This window comes from Pipra filicauda, unplaced genomic scaffold, assembly GCF_003945595.2.
Source record: "Pipra filicauda isolate LSUMZ 115617 unplaced genomic scaffold, ASM394559v2 scaffold163_size1657671_pilon, whole genome shotgun sequence".
In the NCBI taxonomy this organism is placed as follows: domain Eukaryota; kingdom Metazoa; phylum Chordata; class Aves; order Passeriformes; family Pipridae; genus Pipra; species Pipra filicauda.
The window spans coordinates 883,789-908,578 of NW_024104140.1; the positions used below are offsets into that span (position 1 = coordinate 883,789).

At 40.2% G+C, this 24,790-nt stretch overlaps 1 protein-coding gene across 2 annotated transcripts in view; it reads left to right on the forward strand.

The window, feature by feature from the left end:
• KCMF1 (potassium channel modulatory factor 1) overlaps positions 1 to 23,745 on the forward strand; it is a 49,346-nt gene extending 25,601 nt beyond the window's left edge. For both annotated transcript variants that reach the window (XM_027745179.2, XM_027745177.2), the window contains 5 exons: positions 7,168 to 7,307; positions 13,485 to 13,586; positions 17,898 to 18,072; positions 20,357 to 20,639; positions 21,596 to 23,745. In XM_027745179.2, coding sequence (XP_027600980.1) covers positions 7,168 to 7,307; positions 13,485 to 13,586; positions 17,898 to 18,072; positions 20,357 to 20,639; positions 21,596 to 21,857 — 962 coding nt within the window. In that variant the 3' untranslated portion in view covers positions 21,858 to 23,745. The remainder of the gene's footprint in view (positions 1 to 7,167; positions 7,308 to 13,484; positions 13,587 to 17,897; positions 18,073 to 20,356; positions 20,640 to 21,595) is intronic.
• Positions 23,746 to 24,790: the final 1,045 nt, after the last annotated feature.

The window sequence follows — 24,790 nt, forward strand, 5'->3', positions numbered from 1 at the left end:
CACCCAGTAACTACTGATTACTGTAAGCTTATACACTGGAGAATTAATCGGGAAATATTTAAAAATAACATATTCCTTATAGTTCAGGAAGATCTATGACATCATTCATAAAATGTTTTGGTTTTAGAGTTCCCTGTAGAATACACATAAAGGAGTATACCTTAACGGTATTGTACAGATGCTTAAAGAAACTCTGGTAACTTTTCAAAGGGCCTTGTTTAGCCAAGAAAATCATGTGATTTTGAGGAACATCTAAAAAATTAGGGGCTAAGGAATGTTAAGTTTAGTTAGAAAATAAATAATGAATGGTAGAAATAGTCTAGAATGATTCAGCATTGTTAGGATCATTGTGTTAGTGGATACTAAAAATCACCAAAGAAGTAGATATTAATGGCTGAAAAGAAAATAATCAAGGGTAAATTGGCAACATAAATCTAAATGGCGTTATTGTGGTTTAACCCCAGCCAGCAGCCAAGCCCCACACAGCTGCTCACTCACTCCCCCACCAGCAGGACCAGGGAGAGAATCAGAAGGGTAAAAGCCAGAAAACTCGTGGATTGAGATAAAGACAGTTTAATAGGGAAAGCTGAGGCCACACACACAGGCAAAGCAAAACAAGGAATTAATTCACTGCTTCCTGTGGACAGGCAGGTGTTCAACCATCTCCAGGAGAGCAGGGCCCCATCACGTGTAATGGTTACTGGGGAAGGCAACATCACTCCAAACATCGTCCCCCACCTTCCTCCTTCTTCCCCCCACTTTATATGCTGAGCATGATGTCCTATGGTCTGGAATATCCCTTTGGTCAGTTTGGGTCACCTGTCCTGGCTCTGTCTCCTCCCAGCCTCCCATGCACCCCCAATTTCCTTCCCAGCATGGCAATACGAAAAGCAGAAAAGGCCTTGGCTCAGTGTAAACCCTGCTCAGCAATAACAAAAACATCTCTGTATTATCATTTCAACCCTGTGTTCAGCACAAACCCAAACCACAGCCCCATACTGGACACCGTGAAAAAGTTAACTCTTCCAAAACCAGCACAGGCATAGAAGTAATGAAGTCTTCAGTCACTTCTTGGTGATATGAGAAGTCAAATGAAAGGAGAGTGTTTTCTAATGTATGACACTGTGAGTAGGGAGTTTTCCTAAGTAAGGGGAATGTCACTAGAAACACAAACTGGAAGGCTGGTAAGTGTAGGTAGGTGTGCAAATTGTGGTTTACCTGGCCTTTGACAAACTTCGTTACTGTTGTCTGTGGGCAGGTTTGTTTCAAAGATATGAAAACTATTTCAAGAGCAGTAAACTTACAGTTTCTGCTGATGGTGCAGAGGAAACTGGACAGCTAGTGCAAGATGAGTATTTTATCAGGGAGAAGGAAGCAGAGTGGGGGATCCTTCCATTGCAAAACTGGTGCAAGCACTTGGGAGGAAATCAGTGTAGTTTTTCTGATTTTAAAAGTGAACTTGGGGATCAGTGAGTCGTTTGCCCAAAGTCCACCTGCAACTGAATAAAAAGACCCTGAAGCATTAATTCCTACCACCATTCTGGCCATCACTCTCTATATGCAGATGTCTGTGGAGTTCATGTAAGTACTCTGCCTGAGGCTGTGACCAGGTTCAGGTTTGTGGTAGACAGCTAACCACACGGATGATCCTTTCAGCATAGAAAAACTTAACATATTGTTTACCTCTGTGAAAATTATGATCAGTTTTTAGGGTTCCTAGTACTGTAGTAACATTACAGAATATACTGCAAGGACATGGACTTGTTCAGGTACTCTGACAGAGCTTTTGTTGTCAGCTTGACACATTTTGGTTTATTTTTTCCCACTGAGACTGGGACTAATATAGGAGCTCATATGAGAACACTGAAAAGAAGTAAAAAGCCCCACTGTTTTCTGGCTACACCTCTTTACTCTCGTACCATCTGGTTGCTGTGTTTGTCTTTCAGGAGTCAGTGTATGACCCAGTATTAATTCTGAACCAAGATGGGATCCAGAACAACGCCAGTGCTGTTGTTCCTGAGCCCCCACAAGACTTACTGGAAAAAATGCTTTAACCAGCACGAAAGTAATATGCTGCTGTAACAGGGACAGAGCTTAAAATAAAATATGAAGTCTCACATGTGGCCTTTAAAGTACAAATCCAATTAGTTTATTTCAGAGGGGTCAGAGAGTAGCATTGCAATAGGCCTGTGTAGAGAACAGGAATGTGCTTACCAGGCAGTCATTGTACTGTTGCGCTCTTTGTAGGACAGTTTGTCAGGACAATGGAGAAGTTCAGAGCAAATTTCCTAGTTTTCTTTTTCTAAAAAAGAATTCTAAGCTCTTAGGATGTTTTAGGGTCTAAGCATGTGGCTTGCACGTTACTGCATCATTTTAAAGTGGTTGTACTGACAGAGAAAGTAATACAAATTGTTAGTAGAATCCTCTGCCAAAATCATACTGTGTGGCTTTCATCAAAGTCAAAAACCAACCTTAATTCAGAAGTACCTTCACTTGTCAACTCAGGTGCTTTTGTGACAGAAGATCCTGCCACCTTTTGTTCCTGATTCTTAGGCAGAGGGAGCTGATTAAATAATGGGTACCTTGATAATGTGTGGTGTGGGGTCTGACTGGATTCACCAGAATTCAGGGTGAGGTAATTTAGGGGGTTTTTTTCACCCGCTAGAATAAAATCTGTTTGCTAAATGTGTATATTGCAAAGTCATAGCATCATAATTGGTTTGGGAGGGGACTTTGGAGCAGCTTTGAGGGTAATACTGTTTAGAATAGTAAGGCTGCTTCATCAGTGATACAGGAATATGTATACTTTGTTCTGTTAAGTGTGATGTGTTGCCACCATTTGGTCTCTTCAAACGTTGAAAAAAAATTCAAATACACTGCAACTTATATAACACTGGTATTTTTATCAATACATATATATCACATTGAAATTGCATTACTCATATAAAGAGAAATGAAACTGAAATTCCTTTTGGCCATGTACCCTTGTAAAGAATTATGTCTTAACAGAAAAGACAAGCTGTTATAAGTGTAATCCTGAATCAGACATCTCTTTGAAAGATAGATTTTTATCCAAGGAATCCTACAGTACTTTTGTTTCGTTACTAATCTCCTGCCAATTTTGAGAACGGGCTACTTAGAGTTAAATATTAAATATACATGTAACTTTTGTAGCTACAGATGGATAAAAAAGCAAAACTGCTTATAATTTTGGTTGAATTTTCACATTAAATTTGGATTGTTTCTTGGTTGGTTTTTTCCCCTCCCAGAAAAAGCTATAATGCCTAAACACTGTGTTGTTTGAAATATGACTTCACAAGCATTTGTTGGGGCCTTGTCAGAAAGTATTTTGATCCTTCTACTCCTTTGTATTCTCCCCCTAACTGATAAGCGATACAGGTAACAAATCTTCTCCTAGAGAGTTGTGATTGAGTCTGATTTTCTTCTTGCTAAGTAACCTCTAAGTCTTCCTAGCTTTGAACAGAGGGCTTTAGAGGTCCAGAGGAGTTTGAAGAGTTGTGGACTCCTGCTTCTGTCTTTGAAAAGAACCAAAATTTAGTGTCCGAAAGGTTTCTTTGTGGCCAGAAGGGATAATTCTTTGGTCATAGGCACATTGCGTTCTAACACTGATAGATTTGTAAATGAAAACAGTAACACAGCTGTAGGTTGCCTCACTTCTACAGCCATGGAGGCATGGCGTTTTCATTTTTTCCCTTATGACCTCTAATTGTTAGGATCTTCATTAGCAAAGGAACTCTTTGTAGTCAAGAACATGATTGTTCGTAAGTTTTAGGATTTTTTTATGTACTTGAAAAAACAAAACAGATGGGGAAATAGCCATTTAATGCCTTCAGCATGAAAAACAGACACAAAGATTCATGATATCAGCTAATTACCAGCCTCTAATTTCTAATTTAGATTTTACTTAAAGGAAAACTTATCTGGTGATCTGTATTTCAGATCTGTATCCCAGAAAAGGGATAGATTTGGATTGTAAGAGATGGAGAGAGATTAAAGTTAAGGGAGGGGAAAAAGAAGGGAAGTATAAACTCACAAAGGAAAAATATTAGGATTTGCCAGTGACCGTTTTAACTTCTACAGGTGCATTTCTTAATATTTTTTTCCAGATGAAGGCATATTTATTTGGCTTGTGCCTGTGTGTGTTTGATGTGCATTACAAGAAAGAAGGGAAAGGAGGTATGAGTAGGAGAACACAAAGGTATAATCGTGAGACTGGGAAGAACTCACTTTTTTATTTTTGTTTGTTGAATAAATGTTTTGCTTGGTATTCTCTTAAAAACAAGGACCAGCACAGAATTTGACAGTACTCGTCAAACCTCCCCCCTCTGTGATAGAACAGTGTGTACTGCCGGACTTCTTGACATCTGGGTTGAGCTAACAGTGTATCTAAGGAAAAGATACTTTTATGTGCTCATGTGCCTGTTCATCCATTTACAACTCTCTTCAGATGGGTTGTGGCCCTGGGCCCTTTGCTCAGCTCCAGGGAAGTTGGAGTTGGTAATGCTTTACTTGAAAACAATTATATTCATTCATTCAGAGAGTTTTATAGGTAGAGGGTTTTAGACCACTGATGATTTTAAGGGATATTTTTTTGTTTGTTTTTAGATAGTAAATGCAGAAGTTTCTTTTCTGTGCAAAGTCTTTAAACAACAAGATGATTTGCTCCTTTGAGTCATAATCGTCATGTTTTATCCATACCAGTATAATAAAATGCCAGGACTCAGAAAATTCCCTGAAGTTAAACTGCTCAGCTAGAAAGGGTCCTTAGAGGAAAATTTGACTTGGCATTCTTGTGTGTATGTGTTTGTAGTGATGGAGATTTTCAGTTTTCCAATCAGTAAGTAGGTATTTAAGCATCATCACAAGGGTCATAGCAAAGCTTAAGTGAAATCAGAGTATCAGCTAAACAAACTATGGTTAGCTTTGGATGTGTTTGTGACTGACTGGTATTTTTGTATTCCCAAAGGTATGCAGAATTTTTTTGCAGAAATTCTTGTTCAGTTATTGAGTTTCAGAGAACAATACAGTGTTTGCATGTGTTGTTTGGGACAGACTAAATGCAGTTAAATTTGGAATTCTTTTAAACTATTCAGCTTAAAAGTTTGGCCATCTTACTTACTTTGTTCCCAGTATCTTTATTTAAGTTCCAACTCCCTTATATATTTGGGACACTGGAAAAAGTGAAAACAGAAGTTTGCATTTACTCTGTGCAATGACACTGTAGAAATAAAAATGCTTTTAAAGCTTTTTTTTTTTTTTTTTTTGCTGTATACTGTAACAACTTGTGTAGTGACCTGCTTTAATTGTAATTTTTCATTATATAATTGCAAGGAGGATTTTCATCCATCATCAGTAAAGCATTTTGCAGTTATCTGTTTAAAAAACAACCATCATTTGAGTCCCTTGGTTTACAGGTACGTTTTTCTGAAAGAATATCTGTTCCAGAATCTGTATGGCTGATCCATTTAGAGATCATTTTAATGACTGCTTAGGACTTTGTCCCACATAAACCTTGTTCATACTTTCCTCATTTGAAACCATGACATACATAAATTCTTTGTGTTTGATTACACTGCAGCACATTGGTAATGTTTTTTACCCACGCTCAGGTTTTTGGGTACATCAGAAGGGAAGTGTGATTCCTGGAGAAACTTCCAGAGGAGTACTTAGTCAAAGATGTACTGAGCTCACACTGGTTAGGAGTTCCAAAATCTTGAAGTCTTGTGAATTACGTTCATATGTTATATGAAACAGTCTCCATAACACCTCAGTCTTGGATCAACTTAATTTTTGCGTCAGTCTCTATTGCATTCTATTGCATGTGTAAATAAGAGGAGAATGGGAGACTGAAGCAAGACTGGTCAACACCTGTAATATTTGTGCATCATAATTTTAGAGAAGCTACTCAAGTCAAAAGATAAACATATGCTTACTGTGAGTAATGGATGAGAACAACAGATAGTGCAAAAAGGAGGAATATGCTGTTGTTGTTCCTATTTTTGAACATTCAGAACACAGTCCAAAGCTGATTCATATTTAATTTATAAATGAAACAAGCATATTGAAGAGTTTTATAAGAAGTTTTTTTTCCAGTCTGGTAGTCTTGTCATCCTCAGTTGAATATGGTACATTTAAGTGTTGGCCAGCAACTTCTCCTGCAAATATGGGAAGGTAGACCTTTTTCTTCCTAGCTTCACTGGTTCTCCCCATGGATTTACAGGGTATTAGGCAAGGACAAGTGGTGAAGAACGTGAGTTCTAGCATCTGTTCAAATATGTCCAATTTTTAATTTATAGCAGGAGATCCATAATTTCATGAAAGTATTTTTCTATTACTTATCAATGAGTCCTAGAAAAAAATATCAGTGAAAAGATTTTACATTCGTTGCTGGGAAAAAAGCACATATTTTGTTTTTATTATGTGAATGTGAAGCTTAGTCCTGTTCCCTATAGAACATTTAATACCTGAGAGAATGGGAGAGGAAAGCATTCTCTTATTGCATGGTTTGATAAATTTTCATGTTACATTTGGCGAACTTCCGCATTAGCAACTTAAAAGTGCCTGCTTTTCATCAGTAGTACAAAAGTGCCCACATTCAACACACCTAAAAGTTGCAACCAGTGTGTAACAGATAATCAGGTTCCTTTTTCACTATCAAACGTTTATGTTATATATTTCAGACATTTCCAGAAGTACTTACTGCGAAGGAGTGGTTCAGCTGTGGCATAAATATTGACATATGGTATCACTGAGGACTTTTAAATTGTAATCTAAATTTGAGCTATTGCCAAGAGTTCAGCTTTTGAAATCTCATGATTCAAAAATACCGTGGTTGAGCCAGTGCATGGGATAAGAGTAGTGGTGGAAAAGTGAAAGTTTGGCAATATTGGCAGCATCATGATAGAAATCCTTGTTCCTAATGAATATTAGAAAACTATGTTTATGTGTATTAATGAGAATGAAATCTAATCTCTGATTTTTGTCATCAGTGCCTGAACATTTCTTGAATATAGCCATCTCAATGACAGGCCAGATTAACTTGGCAGTGATTACAATGAAGTACATTTATAAAGAAAGGTTGATGCAAACAAAATAAATGACAATACAGCGTTGAAGTAACCCCTATTTAAATGCTTTCTATTTCAGATTTGTACTATGGTGGAGAAGCTTTCTCTGTAGAGCAGCCACAGTCTTTTACTTGTCCTTATTGTGGGAAAATGGGTTATACGGAAACATCTCTTCAAGAACATGTTACTTCTGAGCATGCAGAAACATCAACAGAAGTGGTGAGAAGCTTCAGAATTGCTTTCGTGGTGGAAATATATTTAAAATAGTGTCTCTTCCGAAAAACTGTTATCCTTCTGTTCTGTTTCTGTCTTGAGGCATGTATTCATTTAAATGTTTTGTCAGAAGATGTAGCTAACTTGGCAGTGACATCAAAATTCTATGATTTATGGGTATCATAATATAGTGAGCTTGCTTACTTCTTTTATGATTTTTGTTTTGTTGTCCTGATAGAATGGCTGTCATATATAGGAGATCATTATTCTGTAAGACACAGTTTCTGAAAGTTCTCATTGTTATTCTGCCTAGTTGTGTCTCCCTTTTCAAAACCAGTATGTAATTGTCCTGGAAGCTTATAGCTATGCCAGTCTTTTGTAACTGTAAGAGAGAGGAAGACATGCAAACAGTTTGGTGTGTTTTTCAAGTAACTATTTTAATGAACCTGGTATTTTTATGCAATGGGATTTTACCATTCTTTTAAAACTATTATTGTCAAAGTGGGAGGTTTTCCCCCCTCCCTAACCATTAGGACACTTGATGTGTTAAAAATGCACATCTTAAACAAGTGTCAACACAAATACTTCAGTCAGAGATGTTAGCTCCTGCTGTCTTGATTGACCTTGGGAGAAGGAGAAGGTGTTTTAGCAGAATGACATGCAGGGTGTTGTTCTCTGGTGAACTGTTTTGCCAGAGATTCCTAGGAAAAAAAGTGGTGCTTGAAATGTATTACTCATTGCTAATGCATTATGAAGAAATTAATTATAAGTAGTTCCCTATTCTAATCTTGTAATTTTCTTAACTTTCAAGAAATTCTGTGGAAGAAAATGAATTATTTCTCTCCAAACCTATTATGGAACTTGGGTGAAGGAGTGATATGAAAGGGTGTTTGTTCACCTTTTTTGAGACTCAAAGTTGTCCTGACCTTTCTTGAAAACATAGGAAGTTGAACAGTTTACTGCACAATCAGCTGGACTGTAGGATCATTATTTAACTCAGCGACACACTGCGATTTTTGTAATCTCCTTGAGTTTTTCTCAAACTTTACAACTTTCAAACATAGCATCAAGCATTCAAAGTTCCACGTTTGGATGACTTTATTTGGTTTAGTGGCTTAGTATTGCAATTCTGATTTGCACCACTTGGTGTCAGTGATGTGTTCCTGACACAGAAATGTTCACAGATCTCAGGTTTTTAAATTTGACACGGCCTTGTTTGCAGCTGTGACTTCTAGAACTCAGTACTAGTTCTGAACTAATAACTAAAGCCTAAATTTGTGATTTTAGACACCTGCTAGTCCAGTGAATCCTGAAAGAGTTGTATTAGTTTAAAAAAAAAACACTTTTTGTGCATCAGTCTGCAACACTGCTATATCTTTGTTCCAAACACCGATAAAGGACAATGTTTTAATCCTCGAATACAATTGTCTCTGTTTGTGCTGAGTTTTGAATCTAGCTTTTATGATAAATGTTTTGTGTGCATGGACATCAAACTACTTGGGTGCTGTAGCCTTACTGAGACAGTGAAAGGCTACAAGATTACTAAAGAGGAAAATACTATGGATTCTAAATGTTCGTGGTTGTAGGTTTTCAAACAATTGTTTGTGTTTGGATAGCGAGCTTGTAGTGGTTGTAGTATCTCTGTCTATCCAAAGATGTGTTTTATTTTAGATATTTTTAGACCTTTAGGGAAGTTTACAGGGATAGTCACTTATAGCCCCAGCCCCATACACAATGTTTCAAAGAGTAAGACAAGCAATTTTTGCTCAATTAAATTTTACCATTTTTATATTCAGAGGTGGTGCAGGTAAGACGTTTACTTTCTGCTGATTTTTCTCAGGTATGTACAGCAATGTTAGGTATTTGTGGGTAGGAATCACAGACTGACTGATGTTGAAAGGGACCTCTGGAAGTCACTGAGGTCACTTGAGCAGGGCCACCTACAGGTGATTGTCCAGACCGTGTTCAGACAGTTTTTAATACACTGAGGACAGTGACTCCACAGCCTCTCTAGGCAACATGGGCCAATGCTCAGTGACCCTCACAATGAAAAAGTGTTATGTTCACGAGGAAACCTCCTGTGTTTGAATTTGTGCCCAGTGTCTCTGGTTCTGTTGCTGCCTGGCTTCGTCCTCCTTTCAGGCTCCCTTCAGGTATTTGTGTACATTTGTAAGATCTCCCCTTGAGAGAGATCTTCTCCAGGCTGAACAGTCCCTTCTCCAGGCCGAACAGTCCCATCTTTCTCAGCCTTTCCTCACAGGAGAGACGATCCATTCCTGAAATCATCCTTGTAGCCTTTTGCTGAACTCTCTTCAGTGTGTGCATGTCTCATGTATGTGGAGCTGAGAGCTGGGCACAGTACCCAGGTGTAGCCTCACCTGTGCTGGATGAAGGCAAAAGATCACCACACTCAACCTGCTGGCAACACTCTTTCTGATGCAGCCCAGGACACCACTAGCTTTCTTTACCACAAGAGCACACTGCTGGCTCATGGTCCACCAGGACCCCCAGGTCCTTTGCTGCAGAGCCGTGTTCCAGATGACTGGCCTCCAGTGTGTGCTGGTTCCTGGGGTTGTTCTTCCCCAGCTGCAGGACTTCCCCCTTCGTGAGGTTCCCACTGGCCCATTTCTTCAGCTTTTTGAGGTCCCTCTAAGTGGCAGCACAGCTCTTGGCATATCAGCCTTTCCTCCCATTGAGATAGTTTTCACTCCACCTCACTGTCTGCTTATTCAGCCTGTGTATCAACAGCTTGTCTTTGAGGATCCCGTGAGAGACAGTGTTAGAAGTCTTACTTGAAGTCCAGGTAGACAATACCCCTGCTCTTCAGTCATCTACCAGGCCAGCCGCTTCATCACAGAAAGTTTATGAAGTTGGTCAAGCACGCCTTCCCCTCCATGCTGACTATTCTTGATGATTTCCTTGTCTTTAATGTGCCTGGAAATGGTCTCCATCACCTCCCCAGGATCAAGGCAAGTTGACCAGCCTGTAGTTCCTCAAGTCCTCCTACTTTCCTTCTTTAAGACAGGAGTGACGCTTGCTTTACTCCAGTCCTCAGGTACCTCTCCCAGTCACTGTGATTGTTCAAAGGTTATTGAGATTACCCTCCCAATAGCATCTGCCAGCTCCCTCAACACTTGTTGGTGCATCCCATCACAGCCTCTGGACTTAAGTATGTCCAGTTCACTTAGGTATTCTGCAAATTAATCCTCTTCCAGCAGAGGAATGTCTTCACTGCTCCAGACTTCCCCCTGATCTCTGGGGCCTGAAGTTCCTGAAGACCAGTTTTGCCAGTGAAGACAGGCAAAGGAGTTGTTCACTGCTTCAGCCTCTTTTATGTCCTGTGTAAACCACCCCCCTCATCTTTTGAGCAGTGGGCCCATGTTTTCCCTAGTTGTGCTTTTGTTTCCTATGCACTTCTAGAAGACTTAGTAGACATTACTTACCAGATTCGATTTGATTTGGGCTTTAGCTTTTCTTACATTGCCCTGTGATGCTTAGATAATGTTTATGTATTCCTCCAGGGTCATCCCAGGAGAATAACCTTCATATATGCTCTTTTTGTGTTTGAGTTTGGCCCGGAGTGTCTTGTAGGCTTTCTGGCATTTTTGCCTGACTGCATATTCATTGGGATGGGAACTCTTGAGCGTGGAAGGAATGATCCTAGAATATTAACAAGCTTTCTTCAGGCCCCTCTACTCTCCAGTCTTATCTCATGGGACTCCTCCAAACAGATATTTTTAAGAGGCCAAAGTATGCTTTGCTGAGGTCCGGTCCAAGGTTGTGAGATTTTTTTTTTTCATCTTCCTACCTGCCCTCAGAATTTCAAACTGCACAAGGTCGCTGCAGCCAAGGCTGCCTATGACCTTCACATCCTGAATTAGCCCTTCTTGTTGGTGAGTATGAAGTCCAGCACAGCACCTCTGGTTGTTGGCTCCTCTGTCACTTGGAAGTTACCATGAGAGCAATCCAGAAACCTCCTGGGTTACAGTCATGCTGTGTTGTCCTTCCAATACAGATACTGGGGTGGCTGAAGACCCCCGTGAGGACCAGGTTCTGCAAGTGTGAGGCTGCTGCTATATGTCTCTAGAGGACCTGCTTGATGGATTGTTCTTCCTGATTAAGTGGCCTATAGTAAAAAACCCCTATAATGTCACCCTTGTCTTTTTGTTGGTGTTGGATTTCAACTTAGTTGGACTGTTCCAAATCAGATGCAGTGTAAGTCTGCTGGCATTGTAAATACAAAAATTTTAGGAGACTTCATCAAATGTGGTCTCTGAGTCTCGTTTCGGAACAGAGATGCAAATTTTCTACTATTACATTGCACTGCATCAGCTTTCTCACCTTTAGCAAGGTAGTGACTAGGCTACTTGTACATGAACTTCGAGTACTAGGCTGTTGATACTTTGTTGATAAAATTGAGAAGAGCTTTTCTTGCAATGAAATGGACGATCTGAGACAGTTTGAATGGTCCCTTATTCATTCTTGAGGATCACAGTTAACTCTTGTTGAGATTACAGAAACTTAAAGCTGTCACTTAAAGTGGTTGCTTTGCACATGAATAGGCAAGTACTGGCAGGTATTCTGTGAGTATAATTGACTTAGGACTTTGGAGTCATCATTCAGGGTAGCATGGTGATTTCTTAATACAAATGCTCATAAATTCAAGAGAAACTTCTGACTGCGCATTTGTTCATGCATGTTCTAGTTAACAATGATTCTTAGTTGTGTCACACTTAATCAGTGATGCAGCAGTCTTTGTTGTGACTCTTGTCAGAGCTTACTTAACTAAATTGGTGTTTGTGTGTAACAATTCTTTAGTAAATTCTCTTGGTCAGAGTTCTTGAAAGTTGAGTTGATGTTTAGAATTAGGGTTGGTATACTTTGATTCCTTCCTTCTCGTTGTTCCTTGTAACTTTTTCTTAGCTGGTGTTTTTCTGAGGACTGAGTCTCTTTGGGCAAATATGTGCAGTTTATAACGCCTTTGTCCTACTAGCAAAGAACTTTCTTTTGCTTTGCTACTTTCAGGAGTGTGTTGTTTTTCATGAGTTGGGTTTCTGCTTCCCCAGAGTAGCTTAAATGAAAAAAGATTGCTTTGAAGGTGCTGCATTCTTTTGGTATGAAACACGTTCTTGAAGATTAGGCAGCTGTAATGAAGTTTATAGACTTCAGAACCATCTGTCCAGTACACATCTGTTCCTATATCCCTACAGAGTAGCTGTATGATATGTTGGCTTAATTGAGGATTTATTATATTATGCTGTGATAAGTTGTGCCCTGTAGTGTGTGCACTTGTTTGCTTCTGTAGTGGTGAAAAATCTATGAAGACAAATGCTAAACATGGAAAATAAGGGGGGAGAGGTTGTAGCAAAAAGCTTTTAAAAATGCCTGGTTTTCTGCTCAGAACTGGCTCCTAAAATTAAAGTGGCATTAGATGCAGCAGTTGCTGTTGAAAGCAGCCGAGATTTTACAGTAAACTTTCTTCAAGACTTCGTTCTCACCTCCATGAGAGTAAGACAGACGTGCACTATTCTGTAGGTGTCCTTAATGCCCTTGGTCTTTGAGATCTGCTGTCAACAGCTTGGGTATAAGCATGAAGAGCACTGGGAGCAAGAGGTTTATGTTCCATCCCAGCTACTGTAAAAAAAAAAATGGAAGATGCTTTTCAAGCTGTTTGTGGAGTTATTCAAAAAGAAGTCATAATTATGGCAATTGTAAAGTAGTGTTTGTCTGCCTAGTTAGTGTGTGCTTTGGTTTAAAAACAGAACAAAACCATCCAACCACTGCTGGGTGGGATGGGTTTGATACTTAGCCAATACTTACGGGCAGTTTCATTGATGCCTCTGCTGAGATGAGTGTCAAGCAGACAAATAGCATTCCTGTGTAACTAGACTTCAGTCTGTGGCAGAATTGGCATACAAATACTATTTTTCAAGACTCTGAAAATAGAATTTGCAAATCATAACTCTGGTTTTCATAGTATTCTGAAAATCGTGAAGTAAAAGATGACTAAATTAATATCTGCAATTCAGTACATTTTCTGGGTTTGTTTGAATATGTTGACATCCAGGTGTTTGTGAATACCTAGAATGTGATTTTAAAAGCATATGATGTTTGACTCAATGATATAAGTTCTATTTTGTAAACTTTATAAAGTCGGAGTTTTTTCTTGCTTTGTCGTTTCAGATTTGTCCAATATGCGCAGCATTACCTGGCGGGGATCCAAATCACGTAACAGATGACTTTGCAGCTCATCTTACACTGGAACACAGAGCTCCTAGAGATTTAATATCCTTTCCAAGTTGAGGCAAAGAAGCTAGACTGTTTCACCTAGCAGCCATGATGTCTTGGTTTGATTTTTATAGTCAAGGGGGCATATTTTGGTTTTCGTGAAATTTAGGTTGGTAAACATATTGTATGTCAAAAATAAACAGGTTCATTTGCTAGTCTAAAAAAGTATAAATGCCAGACTGTGCACAGACTGTAGGTATACTTGAGAATGCTTTTTGCTCTAACAGCAGAAAGAACTTCAACACAGAGAGGTTTTCCTACTTGCACTGTGGGTTATCGTGCCTGATCATTACTCTTGATGCTATTTTGTGTATCAAGATTCAGTAGTGTGCTTCTGTGTATTTATGGCATCAAGATGATTCAAGCTTAGCTGGTTTTGACAGAAGATTTTAAATTTTCTTAGCTGATTTTAACAGAATCATCTAATAATGTGATTTCGTAGTGTTACTGACAATTTGTAAATATTTGGGAAATAGTATGCTGTCTTTCAGTTACCTTAGCAGCTAGTTATGCAGATTTATCTGTGCTTGATGGCTGAAGAGGTGGAACTGTTAGGGATTTTTTTATCCTTGTTCTAGGAATATTTTTCTTTTTTAAAACATTTTCTTCCTCCGTAGAATTAACTGATGAAATATATTTTGGACTTTTACTTAATGACATACAGGCTATGTAGCATCCCTGCAGTAAGTAATCTCTGAACTATTCCTTTGTGTCTCATTTAAACAAACAGACAAAAAGGCTACATTATAACTTTGATAGTAGCTTTTTGTTTAAAGATTTTTAAAAAGGGAAAAAGGATAGTCTAAGAATATTAGTCACGAGATCCACTCTGTGGACAAGCAGCAGATCAAAGAGGGCATCTTTACAAGTTGGCTCCCTTAGCACCTGTTCCATAAAGTTGTCATCCAAGTTTTCTAGGAATCTTCTGGCGTGGTTTGTCCAGCTGTGTGATGCTCCCAGTTAATTTCTGGCAAGCCAAAGTCCCCATAAGGACAAGGGCAGTTGACTTGGAAGTGTCCCTTAGTTCCTCAAAGAATAATTCTTTGAGGCATCATGCTGGCTGGGAGGTCTGTGGCAGACTCCCACAATGGCATTTGCATCATTTGTTTGCCCCTTGATTCTTACCCAGAGGCTCCCAACTGTGCCATTGCCAGCTGTGAGCTCCATACCTTCTAACCCTTCTATTACACACAGTGCCATCCCTCCACCTCTTCTGCCCTGCCTGTCCCTGCTGGAGAGCCTGGAACCATCCAGCAGGGCACTCCAGCCACAGGTCTCATCCCACCAGGTTTCACTGATGCCAATGATGCCAAATCTCTGGGACTGGGCCAAAGCTTTGAGCTCCTCTTGTTTGCTCCTCATGCTGTGTGCATTGGTGTAGGAACATTTCAGGTGTGGTATGTTGTAGTCAATACCTCGTGAGGCAGATGGAGGGATCCCATTAGTGCTGCTGTCCTCAAGTTTTGTCACACCATCCCATCTCTCATCACTGGCGAGCCTGGTATTTTCCCCTTCCCCCTTCCAAGCCAGTTTAAAGGTCTGCCAGCAAGCCCCACCAACTCCTGCACTAGAACTCTTTTTTTCTTTCTGAGGAAGGTGCATCCCATCAGGTGTCAGTAGACCAGGTGTTGAGTAGATCATCCCATGGTCAACAAACCCAACATTTTTCCGATTACACAAACCTCGGAGCCACTCGTTGACCTATTCCTATCAATGTTATTCCTTGTTACCGCAAGGATCGAGGAAATCACTACCTGTCCCAGGGCCCTGAAGTCTCTTTTGATTGCCCTCAGGTTTCTCTTTGTTATTTTGTTACTGCCAGTTTGAACAACCAATAATGGACAGTAATCAGAGGGCCTTATTAGACTGGAGAGTTTTCCAGTAATGTCCCTTACCGGAGCTCCTGGGAGACAGCAGACTTCCCTGTGAGTTTGGTCTGGTCTACATTCCCTCTGTTCCATTTAGAAGGGAGTCACCTATTACAACTAAGTACCTGATGAGGCTTTTTCTAACAAGATTTACATCCCTAATAACTATGTAGCACTATACCAAAGGTTAGACTGTGGGCTTCCAACATTGGCTTGACAGCTCTGTAGGCCAGGAAATGAAATTAATTTCCTGCTGAAACGCACAAGTTATTTGATTAGAATTCAGGCTTCTGCAGCATCTTCTCCCCCCTAGAATCAGAGATGCCACCAGATGACTTTTAATTAGGGAATGTTTGAGCTATAAAAAATAATGCTTTCAAATATAGAAGGATTCAACTGCTGGTTGCCTGGGAGAAGAGACCAACCCCCACCTGGCTACACCTTCCTTTCAGGGAGCTGTAGAGAGTGAGGAGGTCTCCCCTGAGCCTCCTCTTCTCCAGGCTCAACACCCCCAGCTTCCTCAGCCTCTCCTCATAGGACTTGTGCTCAAGTCCCTTCATCAGCCTCATTGCTCTTCTCTGGACTTGCTCCAGCTCCTCCATGTCCTTCCTGAAGTGAGGGGCCCAGAACTGGACACAGCACTCCAGGGGTGGCCTCACCAGCACTGAGTACAGGGGAAGAATCACTTCCCTGGACCTGTTGGCCACACTGTTCCTGATCCAGGCCAGGATCCATTGGCCTTCTTGGCCACCTGGGCACACTCTGGCTCATGTTCAGCTTCCTGTCAATCCAGACTCCCAGGTCCCTTCCTGCCTGGCTACTCTGTCCCAGCCTGTAGCACTGCAGGGGGTTGTTGTGGCCAAAGTGCAGGACCCGGCACTTGGCCTTGTTGAACCTCATCCCATTGGAATCAGCCCAACTCTCCAGCTTGTCCAGGTCCCTCTGCAGAGCCCTCCTGCCTTCCAGCAGATCAACACTCCCTCCTCAACTTGGTGTCATCTGCAAATATGCTATTGGTACACTCAATCCCCTCATCTAAATCATCAATAAAGATATTAAACAGAACTGGGCCCAACACTGATCCCTGGGGGACACCACTAGTGACCGGATCCCAACTGGATGCAGCTCCATCCCCACCACTCTCTGGGCCCGGCCCTCCAGCCAGTTCCTAACCCAGCACAGGGTGCCCCTGTCCAAGCCATGGCTGCAGCTTTTCCAGGAGAATGCTGTGGGAGACGGTGTCAAAGGCTTTGCTGACGTCCAGGTAGACACATCCACAGCCTTCCCCTCATCCACCAGGCGGGTCACCTGATCATAAAAGGAGATCAGGTTGGTCAGACAGGACCTGTCCCTTCTAAATCCGTGCTGACTGGGTCTGATCCCTTGTCCATCCTGCAGGTGTTGTGTGATATATTTGTGTCTTTTTGTAATAGCCAGAAGCTCTCTCTTTCCATGAGGAGTGTAGTAATTTCTTTCAGTCTTAAGTTCTTGACCTCTATGACGTTGGGAGGTTCTGCATCATAACTGTGATTTATCAAACGTACAGGGTACACTGCCCTTACTGTAGTAGATACCATACAAGTGGTGAGCATCCTATTACAAAAATAAAAAGCATGGGAGATGGAGGACCTAAGCTAAAAGTCTAGTAACAGTTACAGTATTAAAGTCTATGTTATTTTATTTTTCACCAGTGAATTATACTAATGATTTTTAAAAGGAAGCCTTATCTGAACTACCTTGGAGAAATGCATGTTGACAGCTTTATGACAAAAATAATCTTTAAATAATCTGTTGATTGCATCAAAATTTATATGAGAGAACCTGTAAAAGGTTTGACAGGAAATATAAGCATCTGATAGGGAGAAGTGGAGGGAAATGGGAAAATGAGAAGCATCATTGTCATAACTGGAATTAGTGGTATTTCTTCGGCTAAAAGAAGAAGGGGTAAAACAAAGGGGTGTGATGGATGTGCTGAATACTCCAGAAACCTACAGTTTTCCTAAAGACTCAAGTGGTGAAATTTCTTGGATAAAAGCATGAATTACAGAAGTGAAAAGGAATACAGTAATTATTACGTAATTCCGATAGGAGTGGCAATAAACTTTTAAAATATTTTTAATACTTAACGTAAGAATTGGGGAGGGAGAACCAAATCCCTATGTCTCAGTAGTAAGCTTAGCTGAACATATTTTTTTTGTTTGTTTGTTTTCATATTACTGATTAGAAAATTTTGATCCCCTCAAAAAACAACAACAACAACAACAAAAAATTACCAGATCAGTAAGTCTGACTTGCACCATAGCTTCAGTGTGTGCTTCAGAAGTTGAATCATTACTTTGTGAGTGAAGAGCAGTGTGCATCTGAGTATTTCACCCATCAGATGTCCTGGTCATTTAACACTCAATACCAAACAGTTCTGTTTTCTTAACACCTTGGCTACGATGAATCCAGTGGCGTTCGGCATGTACGTAGGATGTTCCACCCAGGCCGGGGTTTGGGAGGCCCCCGTGCACGTAGATCAAACATGCACTTTACTACCAGTTCCCCTGGTGGGCTTTCATCTTCTCAGAGTTCCTATTCTCCAAGCAATAGAGAAGCCATGGATCCTATAGCTGGTAAGTGCCACAACCACAGATTTTACCCTGACGTCCTCCTCTCACGTAAAACTCAAGGTTTCCTGCTTTCTCTTGCTGCGAAGCTGCTTGTGTAGATGGATCCCCCAGTGAGCAGAGTGCTTGTAGCTTGTGCTTTGAATTCCAGGCAGTGTAAGGCTTATTCCCAAACCTGTGTGTTGGCACTGAGTATTTGTGTAGGTGCTTGTGTCCAGCTTCCATCACCTAATTTAGCATGTGTCATTTTAATTTGCCACGTGATAAAGGTGTTTATATGGAGGAGAGCGTGTCTCAAAGAGGATGAAATTAGCTCAGTTTGATATTAATGGACATTTAAAATTGGTTCAGTTTGCCTCCAGGCTGCTGTTCAAGTGCCAGGCTTTTATTTCATATTTAATATTACAGACTTTATTATAAGATGTACATCTAAATTCATTTATAAACTTACTGTTGCAAGTATTTGAGGTCTGTTTTGGTCAAGGTAAGAAAAATGGTGATGAGGGGAAGAGTGTCCTATTTTCAACACCAAGATTCCCAGGAATACCTTGTTTGGCCTGTGTTTAGCTTTGATTTGAAAAAACTGGGTTTTTTACAAGAAATTAAAAATAGAAAATAAAGACAATTTGAAAACACATATAGCTTTGCCTGAGGGGAAATCTAAACATTTTCATATGGTGGTCTTTGACCATGCCAGTGTAAGACTCGGTGGCTCTGGTGCTCTACTGGCCTGGTCAAACTCATTAAATTATCTGTGAATAAATTAAATTAGCCCTTCAAGAGAAGAAAATAAGTTAAGCAAGGTCACAGGAGGTCTGAAAAAGACTCAGGTTTGTTCAAGGAGGGAATATGTTCATGAAGCTTCCAGTGCAAGGCATCATCTTTCTCTTCTAAGGGCAGCTAGTTCAGCACAGTTAAATGTGGAGTGACTGCTGAAGTTTGTTTTCAGCCTCACAAGACCTTCCCACTTAGCAGCATTACATGTGGAGTAAAATGGGCTTATTCTGCATCTTTTCTCTTTTGGTGGAAGCTGTGATTCTGCATTTAGAGTGCACTGAGCTGGGTGTCTTTCTTGTTCCAGGACTGTCTCGAGTTCACACCTGCTTCCAAAATACTGTTTTGCTATTATCTAAGCTTAAACTTATAGTGAGAATAAATATATCTAAATCACATCTGGAAGTTTTAACATGGCTTCCTTTTTGCTGGCATAATAAATAGGAATGACTGCAGTAATTTTTCTGTTTAAATGAAGTTTGTAGCATCAGTGAGTTGTTTTTTTTTACAATTGTTTTCCCTCCCTGTGGCATTCTGTAGTAATTAAAAGTTATAAAATCTTGCTGTTGCTGTCACTGCTGGTGAAAATTACTTGACCACTCTGAGTTTGTATTTTGCTTTATTCCCTCAAAGAAGGTTTGCTTTAGAATGGTTACATTTTGTTAATGCAATGGAAGAAAAATTGTCATGACCTCCGTAGTAATTTTGTAATGTGGAAGAGAGGGGCAGGAGCAGGATTGTCTTCTGCTTCCTCTGCTCTTGCATCAACTGCAGCAATTGGCTGACATAAAAAGTACCTTCTACACAGGGTGTAGAAGAGATTCTGCAGTAATACACTGAGCAGTAATTTGCTGCTAATACTTATTTCGAAAAATTCCTTGTGGATGAAACTTGCAATAAGCATTCCATCCTTCTGATTTGGAAGACTTAAGAACAGAGGGGTTTTTTAATTGCTAGGCCTTCTCTGTGATTCCAGCAGAAATAAAAATTCCTACAAAATGCTTTTGATGTGAAGCAATGATTCAATATGTTTTCTTAGCTAAATGTTTTTTATTAAAAGTTTGAAACAATGGTACAGTTTTTCTCTTGGCTGCAGCACAGCTTCCCTCTGGGGCAATCAGGAAGATGAAGCTTGTGCTTTCAGGGAACAATTGTTGAAAGGAAAAAAAAAATCAACCAAAGTGAAAATGAACAAGTTTCTGGGTCATTTGGTATTTTGACTTGAAGTCTCAGAGAATTGCTGCAGAGGACATAATTTGCCAGACAATACCTATGGATTGGCTCTTAATCTTCCTCACCTTCTGAGCCATTAAATGCTCAGACTTTAAAAAAAAAAAAAGTGTTGTTTTTTTTTTTTTTAAAAAGAGTTTCGTGGGCTCTCTGAGCATTGTTTGTTCTTTGATGTTGGTGATTGAAAAAAGAAGGAACCGATGCACTGAAATTCAGGGTGTATTCATTCTGTTGTGTGATGCTCATTTAAGATCTTCCGTCATAGTAGCTTTCTCTTCTCTGGCAGAGCTTTTATCTCAGCTATCAGGTGTGAGGCGTTCTGCAGGAGGACAGCTCAACTCCTCTGGCCCTTCTGCTTCTCAGTTACAGCAGCTGCAGATGCAACTGCAGTTGGAACGACAACATGCACAGGCAGCAAGGCAACAACTGGAGACTGCACGCAATGCAACCAGACGCACCAACACGATCAATGTCAACACCACTATGACACAATCTACAACAACCACCAACACATCTAACACAGAAAACAGTCAGCAGACTATCCAGAATTCCCAGTTCCTTCTTACAAGGTAACTTGTTCGGTGTGTTTACCTGTGTTTACCTCTTACAATTTCTGTTTACCTTAGTTCTGGTGGAGATACAGGAGCTCAGTGAAACTTAGGTGTTTGGAGTTAGGCACATGACTAGGGTGGTGTTAGTTAACGGCATACTTACCTGGTTTAGAAATTATACTTAAATCCCAGGGTTATTTTAAAGAGGATTCACCTCCTATGGCATTCCAGTTCTTTCAAAATATTGACTATTGACCTGAAATAAAGGTGTTTTCCACATTTCCCTTGCCATGCCCTCTGCAAGCATATTTTTGTTTGTTTGGTATTGTGAAAGAGTGTGGGAATTTTAACAGCTACTGTGCCAAGAAGCCTGGATTTGAGTCACAGAGATTTTTATCTAAGTCCAAAATAGTACCATGTGACATCTTTCAATCAGAAACTCATTTGAGAACCTTAATCAAGGCACCTGCAAGTGTCATGGATATTGTGACTTTCAGAGCTGGAGTGAGCAGTTTCCTTGCCCCTATCAGGACATGCCCTGTACCCTAGGAGAAGTGGTGGAATGAACGTTGTATGGTGCTTCAGCAATCCAGAGGCTTTACATGTGCAGTAACGTATTTTATGGCAAATGTGAGCTTAAAAGTTGATGTAGAAACAAAGGAGGCACTCAACTGAGAAACAGCTCTCCCTAAAAGACACCTGAATAGCAGGAAACCTCATAAGTAGTTTTTGATTCTCCTCTAGCTTCAGGCTGCCCTTTGAATGCTGTTGCAGGAACAGGGAAGGGGTGAGTTGTTAAATCCGTACCTGTCGCGCTGCGGGGCCAGAGGTTGCCAGTGCTGCACGTGTGGAAGGGCAGGCAGGACTGTCCTGAGGGAGTGGCTTTTGAGCACATCTCTGTGCCTGTTGGTGGTGTCTTTGGTGAAATGGGCTTTTAGCAACTGCCTGTCTTCTCTTCCCTTGCTGCTGCACAGGTTGAATGACCCGAAGATGTCGGAAGCGGAGCGTCAGTCAATGGAAAGTGAACGGGCAGACTGCAGCCTGTTTGTTCAGGAGCTTCTACTGTCCACTTTGATGCAGGAAGAAAGTTCCTCCTCAGATGAGGATGAGCGGGGGGAGATTGCAGATTTTGGTGCTATGGGCTGTGTAGATATTATGCCTCTAGATGTTGCTTTAGAAAACCTAAATTTAAAAGAGAGTAATAAAGGAAACGAGCCTCCTCCACCTCCTCTTTGATGACATCCCACTTTGCAGACAATGTCCTCTGTGCTGTATTTGCCAATGAAAGTGGACAACAACTATCTTGGGTTTGTTTTGGTGATTGTAATTTCAGGTCTGTCACTCTTGTTACATTGTGTACATTCAAAAGAAAGAGAGAAAAGATATATATGATAATCATTTCCACTTAACTAATTTTTACTTCTAGCAGGTAAATGTAGGTTGCAGTGCAGAGCAGAAAGCTCTGTGTCCTGTACCTTGACATGCAAAAGGCTCTCCTAATACTCCACATTCAAACTGAAGAGGAAAAAAAAATGAAAAATCTCTAATGAAGCTGCTGTGTGTATTTATGAATATTAATGAATAAAAACTGCTTGGATGGTTTACCTTAACTACTGCATGACGTTTTTTGCAGCGTGCATGAGTTTTAGTGACCTTGTCATTTAAAAATTTAAATACAAGGAGTAAAACTATAAAAAACACAAAGCTTTCCCATTATTCAAAGGTTACCTGAGGAGAAGGTTAGTGCTGAGTAGCAGTTTTGTGGCCACAAAGTAGCTTTTGAATAATATGTGACAGAATGACATCTTCATGTGCTGTTCCTGCACAGGATGGAAACTCTGCAGTGGGATACATTGTCGTGACCGGGGTGTGGCATTTTGCTGTATGCGATCATTATGTTGCCCTGTCAGCCGTCACCTCAATGTGTGGAGTTAATCTTCATTTTATGCATCTATAGGAGACACAACAGTAAGGCCACTGCTGGAAGCTACTGCAAGGGGCTTTTGTGTGCCCTGAAATCAAATTACGTTCACTTTTGTTTAAAGCTTTTCTTTGTTGTGGTTGTTAAAATTTTTTAATTGTTAAATATGTTTTGTTCAGGTGTAGACAATTCATATATTCACTGTGTTTCTTAAAAAAAAAAAAAGTTAACCTGGATCATATTGTCTTAGTTTAAAAAAGCCTTTCACAGCCTCAATCATATTGAGTTATTTATGTATTTGCTTCATAGTTTGCAGAGACTTGACGGTATCAGGAAAGCTAGAGGATTTGGATTCCCAGACTGTCAGTATATTACAATGGAATTCCTAATGCTAACTTTAGCACTTTTATTTATTATTTCTTTTGGTTATTTTCTCTGATATAAAAAAAGTTGACAAAGCCTTTTAGTTGAATCATGCCACCTACATGCCTATACTGTTAACCCTACTGGTTTGAAAAAAAAAAAAAAAAAGAGTATGGTGTTCTTGTGCATAGAAATTTATAATAGCCCCAAGGCAAGGACAGGGGTATGTTTGGTTTTGGTTTTTTTTTTTTTTTTTTTTTTTTTTTTTTTTTGGTTGTGTGGGGTTTTCTGAATGTAAAGTTAGATTATAAAAACAAAAGTGCACACAGCTTCTGATGAAAATTTAAACTAGGCTTATATCATAATGGTGTCTTTCCAGATCTCTCACCTCAACCCCTCTCTCTTTCTCTGTATCCTCCCTTCTCAGCAGCATTGTAGAGTAAACGTACAGACTTGGACACCATGTGGTGTTCTCAGCAAAACTGTGACATGTATGCTAATCCAAAATAACAGCAGCAAAAGAAACAACCCCATAGACTGAACTTTAAGTTCCTCCCTTTTTTTTTTTAAATCATCAAATCTTGATAGTTTCCATGTAGAGCAGCCCTAGCTTTGTTGGGTTTTTTTGTGGTGTTTTTTTTAGTCTCTGCAACAGAAAATGTTTCAAGGGAAACTTTACATGCGGCCTCTGGTTATCCTGAGAGTTACCCCCAGTAGGGACTTTTTTTATTGATTGATTGTTGAGGATTTTCAAAAATTTTTCAAGCTGTAGTTTTTCAAACACATCTTCTGCACATTACAATAAGACAGACGGTTCAATAAAGCATTTTCAAGACTGTTGTTCAGTTGATTTTCTTTGGTTTTGATGTATCATGCCGACAGTTCTGTTCCAGAAATTTCTGCAGCTGTTTTTAATTCCAGCTGTATATTCCAACACAAGATCAATTCGTGTAGACATCCTGAGTGATTTACATAAGCATGTTTTGAAACCAGACGCTTTGGCCAGTGATGAAGTACATAGTCCCAAACTCTTCACAGGTAGGTGAATTCAAGATTGCACAGACCAAGATGCATTTAAAAGAGGCTCTTCTCAGGTGTGGTGTTATTTTGTATTGGTGTATGGCTGGTCTCCAGAGGATACTTGGATTGCATGACTTCCAGACTCCACTCTGCTTGCTTTGAAGGGGATGCAAACCAGTACTATCCATGCTTACTTAGAGACTGAATGTATGCTGACTTGGGTTTAAAGGTATCCTTGAGCATCACATCAACTCGTACAAATCTTCACTTGTTTGGGGGTGGAGGTTTTGAGTGTTTTTTAGGTTTAAAAATAATACAAAATGGCTACTTGGAAGGTATTTTTTTGAGTAGTCTGCCAATTCCTATTTGCGGGGAAGTGTTTTTCCTTCTCGGAGTGAGCTTTGTCAGGCTAGTATTTGTGGGGTATTTCCAAAACATTTATTTTCAGGGTGCTTTGGGCTACAGTGAAAACAGCCAGCAGCAGCTTTGCAGCAGACTCCTGTAGAGGGTTGGTTATTCTTCCATGTGAGGGGGCAGAAAAAACAACCCCCAAACTACTTCCCAGTACACAACATGGACACCACCCTTCCAAAAAAGGGAACCTTAGTACTTGGCATTTGCACAGTTGTTGGATGCAGTGAAACCTGTATTGTGAAGGGGTGATTAAGGTCACTTAAAGAATCACTGGCAAAGGTACCAGCAAAAGCAATTTTGATACAAAAAAAGTTCTGTGGCCACGTTCACTCTGTTACTACATAGATAGAAACACAAATGAGAATTTGATTGGAGTCAAACTGGAACAATGTGCACAGAGACTGGGGATGCAAAAGGGTAAGGATGGAGAATGCACTCCCATTGAGTCGGG